The sequence below is a fragment of the Micropterus dolomieu genome, linkage group LG04 (assembly GCF_021292245.1).
Source record: "Micropterus dolomieu isolate WLL.071019.BEF.003 ecotype Adirondacks linkage group LG04, ASM2129224v1, whole genome shotgun sequence".
NCBI classification, from domain to species: domain Eukaryota; kingdom Metazoa; phylum Chordata; class Actinopteri; order Centrarchiformes; family Centrarchidae; genus Micropterus; species Micropterus dolomieu.
In genome coordinates, this window is record NC_060153.1 from 20,526,311 (window position 1) to 20,534,149 (window position 7,839).

The window sequence follows — 7,839 nt, forward strand, 5'->3', positions numbered from 1 at the left end:
TATTATATATTATATATATATATATATATATATATATATATATATATATATATATATATATATAGACATGCAGAATATGTGTCAAAATTGGATTAGTACAACAAAAGGTTTCTTTCAGCAGTTTGTGTCTTTTAAAGAACATTGTAAAGGCATACAAAAAAATATCATCAATATGACAGTTACTTCACACAAAGTAACAAAAAACATTTCCAAAATATATCTGGACAGATGATTGGTTTGCTATGTGGATTATAAAACTGTAATATCCTTAAAAAATACTTTACATGTCTGTGTACTTTTCTGTAGGATCATAGTTACAGTCTGGAATACGTTCACCTGTCCCAGTGGCGAGGTAGGTGAGTACTAAACTCATCATGAGGGCCAGTGTAAATGTAACGTGCCTGTTGCAGTGTGGCTTCAACCCACACCTAAATAAATAAGCCTCTACAAAACAGTCATATATGAAGAGTTTAGTATTAAGTTGAAATATCATGTAAAAAATAAAAGAATGAGTAACTTTGTGTGTATGATTTAATTTTAGATTCTGGGTAAATACCAAAAGGTGATTACCCAGTGGCCCAGCATCCTCTCCCTCTTCTTCCTCTTGGGACGATTTGTCAGCATCCTGGTTAAAGCTATTCGAATACATCTGCAACTGGAACAGGAGGTCAGCATGTCTAATGCATAAAATCATTAAAATTCTTCTTCTTCAGTGTATTTCCCCTAAAACCCAATGATCTGCAGACTACATCTGATTTTATGTCAAATATATAACCAAATGATGTAAAAAAATGTTTCATTTATTCTCTTTAGATAAATACATTTTTAAACAATAAATTGGCAACTTGCTGTACATTAGGTTCTGCAGTGATTATGTGATTGTTTTATTCTGATTGTCTGAATAATAAAATGTATGAACATGCTGAATCTACTGCCAGGACCCTGTAGAGCTCATTGAGCAACACCAGATGCTGCACGTTAAGAGACTGCTGAGGAAAATACCTGCACCCAGGTAGAAAACACACACTCGTGCACATGTGCACTAATGCTGCTTTCAAGTGTTCTCAGGGATTTTCAGGTCTATTGCTCGTTATAACCAATTTACCAAAAATTGTGAGCACTTTAATTTAAGAGTTTTCAAAAACACAACATATTTTTCTGACTACTTCTCAGCCAGCCACTATTTATCTCTCTTTGAACGGAAATATTAAAATCAGTATGCAGAGCTGAACAGTGGGATTTTGGAGTGAGATGATGATCCAAGATTTGGGAGTCAGCTTCTCATATGCATTGATATCATCAAGCGTCAGAACTATTCATGCAACAATAACGATCCCAGCTGCCACAAAACTTGTCGTTACAGTACCAGAATTCAGACAGCACTTGAAGGCAGCAGCACACAATCATGGATCCACACACGCAGGCACATAAATATATACACAAACAATGGTTTTGACCCTCCTTTCTGTGTTGCAGCAAGCCCCTCAGCTGGTTCCAGAGCAGAGTGTATGAGTGGGACCCCTACTTCAAGTTCCCCAACAGGATCATCGGCACTGCCATAATATCCCTTATAGGCCTATATATTGTACAGCAAGAAATATCTTTAAGCAAAACCAATTGTCTCATCCATACACTTTGTTTGAGACAGTTTTACAAAAAAATTTAATCTGTGCATCTGCTGTAGGTATTGTTTTGTCTTTTTGTCATTTCTCTAGATGACCCTGACAGACTACAGTCTCAGCGATGTGGCTTTTGACGGAGTAGACAGGTGGAAGAACATACTAAAACAGCTGGTTACTTCTTGTAACCAGACAGAAGCTCTGGGAGCCATGATACCACCGCTGGAAGAGTTCATTGTCGTGGCTAGGAGTGAGTTGGTCTACATCACACACGTTTAGGAAACATTTACACCAAATTTGTCTTTTAATTCCCTTGATTCTGAACATTTCCCATTACGGAAAATCCACTCTGCACTGATACAATGAGGCCTGTTAAATCAAACAGCTTGAATATTTTTGTTTATACAGTATATCCTTTGGACAGAAAGATAATCCATATTCCAGCCTTTACCAGGGATAGATTGGCCAGAAAAACCCCATTATTTGTAGATGATTATTTATGACTGTCAAGTGTATGTAAAACATTGAGTAAGGTTCTTTCTTTTATATCAGAGTCTTGGTTAGCTACGACCATCTTTGCAAGTCTCAACTCTGTAGCCTACACCTTCCATGTCTTGGCATGTTACAGGTAAGAGACCTGAAAATAAGTAAAATATACAAAACATATTGAAATTTTAACTAAAAGTAAATAAACAGATTTTGTTTGTGGAGAGTTAGATGAAATTTCCAAACCATTTATCACAAAAATTAAAAAAAAAACAGGAGTGACATGGTGTCTTGTTGCCACAGAAAACACCTGAAGAGACTGTGGAAAGGGCAGAAGGGTTTTCTTCCTGAGAAGTTTCACAACCCTAGCTCCGCTGTCAGCGTCGTAAGTAACACAACACACTCCGCTGTCAGCGTCGTAAGTAACACACACACACACACACATACATACAGCAGATGGCTGGTGATTCCAGGACAAATCAGATTTCAACTTGTGAAATTGGTCCCAGTTTAACTGTGTCATGATGTGTGTGTCACAGTGTATGATCTACACACTTCATAATTATCCCAATTTGATTCTGGCACTCAGCTGTGCAGCTCTACCAAACGCACACATTTACAAGTATCGGGGATATTTAATGGTGTGAACATGTGATGGAGTGAATGTAGAGCATATGGGTACTCATTGTTTTTGTCCTCTTATTTTATTGCATGCATTTAGTTCAAGCACACTTTTGATCAACAGACTTTATGAATGAACATGTTCTCTCATTGAATTTTCACAGGCTTCCATTGCAAGATACTCTGGTTGGCAAATAGCGTTTACACTGTGGGGTAAGGATTTCATCTTCTGAAAAACACGAAAAACATGCTTTCAGTACAAAACCGGCAGCTGACCAGATGTACATCAGGACATCCTGTGTTATGGGGCTGAACCCAAAAAAGGTTTTTTTCCTTTCAGTGTGATGCAACAAAATGCGTTTGCAGGGAAATATTTTACTCAACCATTGCATTAGTTGATGGGAGCCGTGTTTAAATTTTTTTCTGTATGTGTTATTGTCCTATCGGACAGAAAATAAAAGCTTTGAGAATGGATTAGAAAAATGGAAAAAACAGCAGCAGACAGTAACAACGGCACTGCCCCACTACATGAGTGCAATATTTAGATAAGCAACATGAATATAGATGGATCGCGTGAGTTAACTGGATGAATCTTCTGTATTTTCTCTTTAGGCTACCTCATTGTCCATTTTGTCCACTTCCTGTTTGCTCTGTTGTTTGTCTATTTGCTGGTTCTTCCTATACAGTACGGACAAGTACTGAACATGCTCACCAACCTGGGAATTATAATGTAAGGCTGCTTTCCTATGTGGATGAGGATTTATGAATGGCTGGTCAGGATTGACTACTAGATACACATACTGGTTGTTTTTTCTTGCATGTCTCTCAGTCTGACCATCGGTCTGGTTGTCGCCCTGGTGATCTTCCAGATAGTTCTGGTTCAGATCTTCTTCCTTCAGGACAAAATATCTCCTACTGATAAACACAAACCTCTGGCTCTCAACAACAGGTAGGTATATTTCAATAAAGATATTCTGCATGTCCTCTATTTGCCAGCAAACACTGACTGTTGAAAAGGGAAGCACTGGTGATGAACGGAAAAAAAGTAAATTATTACCTGGAATGAGGAGAGTGTGACATAATGTGATGATTAAGCCATAAAACATGCACCCACTTCTTTATTAACCAATAGTGCAAAGTAGCTTCAATGACTTGCAGAAACAATTAGATACACAACATTAGTATGTGATGGTGTTTTACAATAAGCTCCCCTTAATACCCATATGTCAAATGTTAATAGGACAAGTAACAACAATTCAAAGCTTAAAAACTTCTTGAAATCAGTTTCTCTTCCTCTTTAGGAAGGCGTTCCACTGCTTCAACTACTTCTTCTTTTTCTACAACGTGGTGATGGGGGTAGGCAACTGCATACTGAGGTTGCTGTGCAGCATAGTGGTGGGAACATGGCTGGTGTCCCGCATTGACCGGACCATTATGCAGAGAGGATATGAAAACATGGATGCTGGTACGCTTAACTTCAACCGACACACGTGTGCGAGACAAAAGTGGAATATAGAAGAAGCAATTGATTTCCAGATTTATGACCACCATAAAATATCATAGCCAAACCTGACTTTACCTAACCTGGTTTATTGGGGTGTTATTATAGATTAACACTTTCATTCGTCCTTGGGGATTCTAAGTAACGCCGGTGTTAGCCTGCCCGTGTCCACATCTTCCAGGAGATGGCAGCATTTCACAGAGCATCAGCGGAGTTACTGTGGCCTTAAGACAACATTTACTTAAACTGGATAATTCAGTTTAGGAAGTTTCAGTCTGGATGTTAATTACATTTAATCATCATCTGTCTTGGGAACTTAGAACTTAAGTATTGTCTTTTGTCAGACCTGTGAGACCAAACCATCCAAAAAGTAGCCATCATTTATAGCTGGATTGTCATTTTATATCTGTACCAGAACTAACAACCTTAGTTTCATTTGTTTATCTTGACAAGTTAGCGTGTGAAAACCTTTAGTTTGCAGTGTATAATTTGTATGCATAAATTAATTAGCAGTTGTTTCCTCTGTTGTGCATCCTCCTCAAAAATTTATTGTTACAAAAACACTGTAAAGGTTTTGCATATACAGTGTTGTTGTGTGGATCAGACAGTGTTTCTTGCATGTTCCAGGCTACAGTACTTGGGTTGGGATGATCTTTGCTGACCACTATCATAACAATCCAGTCATGGTGTCGTTCTGCCAGCTGCTGGTCTCCAACACGCTGGAGAGACACACAGCGTCTGCATACTCCACATTCAGCAACACGCCAACTGGTCAGTTGTGTGTGTGTGTGTGTGTGTGTGTGTGTGTGTGTGTGTGTGTGTGTTTGTGTGCAGCTCTTACATGAACAATTGTCCACTAAATACCTACTGCTTCCACCTGTCTGCTGCCAATTTTCTTTGCACATATTTATATGTTTTATCAGAATTAATGATTTTTGTTGTTTGTATGTTTGTTTGTTTCATCATTAATAATTTCTTCATTTACAATTTATGAACATTATGAACAACTTTTTTCAGCATCCCCTTTAAATAGCCGGGCCAGGATGCGCTGGATGTTGTTTTATACCTTACTGAGGAACCCTCATCTGATCCTGCTCAGAAAGCACCACCTCTCCTCATCTTCATCATTATGGACACCATCATCTCCCCAGTCAGACGGAGTGTTGCAGGCTTGGGTCATGGCTTCTCAAACACAGAGTGGCAAAGCTGTGTCACAGTCATCACCAGAGATCATCGTCACACCAGCAGAACACTGTTAAAAAAACATATCCATATATTCTGATCATGTAAAAACATTATGAGTTGGAATGCAAAATTGTGTGTCGTTGAGTGGTGGGCCTCCATGTTGAAGAAGTATAATGGTGTTTTCAATTAGTCTTTTTCAAAGGCTGTCATTGGAAAAAGGAAAAGTCTACTACTAACATCTGACTGACTATAATCTAGTTGATGTGATCAATTATTAGGTCACCAGAGGGAGCGTCCATCTTTAGTAATTTACTATTGTGGGATTTGACTTGAAGAAACTGTGAGAATCTGTACCACAAGCGTTGGTACCACAGATTCATTGTATGGAATTTAATGTGTTTCACAAATATGTTGTTGTCTGTAATACATACAATTTTATTTAGTCTTGTCAACTTCATGCTCTCCCTGTCACAGAATGGCCAGATCCAATCATTTAAGTACATTTTTAACTGCTGTACAGTATACAGACACAGTTATGGTTAACCGTGAACCTATAGTAACAACCTCTGTAGCATATTCTGCTAAAATGGTGCAATAGAGCTGGCCATTTTTCTTTCTAATAATGTTTATTTTATTAAAATCATGTAAGCTACCCTACATTGCTAATCTGTCTCATTCTAGATTTGTGTTATATAAATGTGACTGGTTAGAAATGTGTATATAGCTGCTGTATATTATCATTAAACATTTGGTGATGATGCAACTTGTAGAGCTCTGCACACATTTGCCCTGTGCAAGTAAACAAAGAAAGCTTCCGCTTTGTATTTGACAGTTGTAAATATGGCTTCCCGCACCAGCAAATGCTTTTGACTGGAACTAAAAACCAAATCAATGGTAAAGGTTGCATTCACTCACTAACTACAGGAGACCACCCCCCAACACTGCTGGTACTCAACAACTGACAGACGTGCTAATGGCTTTTATTCTGTGGCCCACAGTCACACCTTTCACACATCTCGTCGCTGTCACCCCCCCCGACCCCTCATCTGCACTCATGATCTGTGAAGAGGACGTGAGCCACCTCTTCCAAAGGCAGAAGATCAGGAAGGCTCATGGACCTGACGGTGTGTCACCATCCTGCCTGAAAATCTGTGCAGACCAGCTGGCCCCCATCTTCACACAGATCTTCAACAGATCACTGGAGCTGTGTGAAGTTCTGCTTCAAACACTCCACAATCATCCCGGTCCCCAAAAATCGTCCATCTCTGGACTAAATGACTACAGACCTGTCGCCCGGACATCTGTAGTCATGAAGTCCTTTGAAAGACTGGTTTTAGCCCACCTGAAGCACATTACAGGCCCCCTGCTGGACCCCCTGCAGTTTGCCTACAAGGCTAACAGGTCAGTTAATTTGGGACTGCATTACATCCTGCAACACCTCGACTCTCCAGGGACATATGCAAGGATCCTCAGCACCAAACTCACCCAGCTCACTGTGCCAGCCTCCACCTGTCAGTGGATCACAAACTTCCTGACTGACAGGAGTTAGCAGGTGAGACTGGGGAACATCACATCCAGCACTAGTGCCCCGCAGGGGTGCGTGCTCTCCCCCCTGCTATTCTCCCTCTAGACCAATGACTTCACCTCAGGGGACCCATCTGTCAAACTCCTGAAGTTCGCTGACGACACAACGGTCATCGGCCTCATCCGGGACAGTGATGAGTCGGCCTACAGACGGGAGATTGATCAGCTGGCTCTCTGGTGCGGTCAGAACAACCTGGAGCTTAACACGCTCAAAACTGTGGAGATGACCGTGGACTTCAGGAGGAGCCCCCCCACTCTGCCCCCCATCACCATACTCAACAGTCCTGTGTCTGCTGTGGAATCTTTCAGGTTTCTGGGTTCCACTATATCCCAGAACCTGAAGTGGGAGCCCAACACTGACACCATCATCAAGAAGGCCCAGCAGAGGATGTACTTCCTGCGCCAGCTCAGGAAGCTCAACCTGCCTAAGGACCTGCTGATCCACTTTTACACAGCCATTATCCAGTCTTTCCTCTGCACGTCCATCACTGTCTGGTTTGGATCTGCCACCAAAAAGGACAGGGACAGACTATAACGGACAGTCAGGACTGCAGAAAAGATCATCGGTGCCAACCTGCCCTCCATTCAGGACTTAAACATTTCCAGAGTTAGGAAACAGGCAGGAAACAGCACTGCAGATCCATCTCACCCTCGACACAACCTGTTCCAGCTTCTCCCCTCTGGTAGGCGCTAAAGAGCACTGTACACCAAAACCAACAGATACAAGAACAGTTTCTTCCCACAAGCCATCACTCTGATGAACAGCTGATTTCTGACTCACAGTATCAGGAAAAGCTCCTGTGCAATAATCCAATAACTCTGTCTCTAATCAGCCACCTGTTT

At 40.8% G+C, this 7,839-nt stretch overlaps 1 protein-coding gene across 1 annotated transcript in view; it reads left to right on the forward strand.

Annotated features, from left to right (window-relative positions):
• stra6l (STRA6-like) overlaps nt 1–6,078 on the forward strand; it is a 9,797-nt gene extending 3,719 nt beyond the window's left edge. Inside the window, exons 11-18 of the mRNA XM_046046911.1 lie at nt 2,172–2,247; nt 2,409–2,490; nt 2,891–2,939; nt 3,339–3,456; nt 3,556–3,675; nt 4,028–4,191; nt 4,855–4,998; nt 5,245–6,078. Coding sequence (XP_045902867.1) covers nt 2,172–2,247; nt 2,409–2,490; nt 2,891–2,939; nt 3,339–3,456; nt 3,556–3,675; nt 4,028–4,191; nt 4,855–4,998; nt 5,245–5,486 — 995 coding nt within the window. The 3' untranslated portion in view covers nt 5,487–6,078. The remainder of the gene's footprint in view (nt 1–2,171; nt 2,248–2,408; nt 2,491–2,890; nt 2,940–3,338; nt 3,457–3,555; nt 3,676–4,027; nt 4,192–4,854; nt 4,999–5,244) is intronic.
• The last annotated feature ends 1,761 nt before the right edge of the window (nt 6,079–7,839 follow it).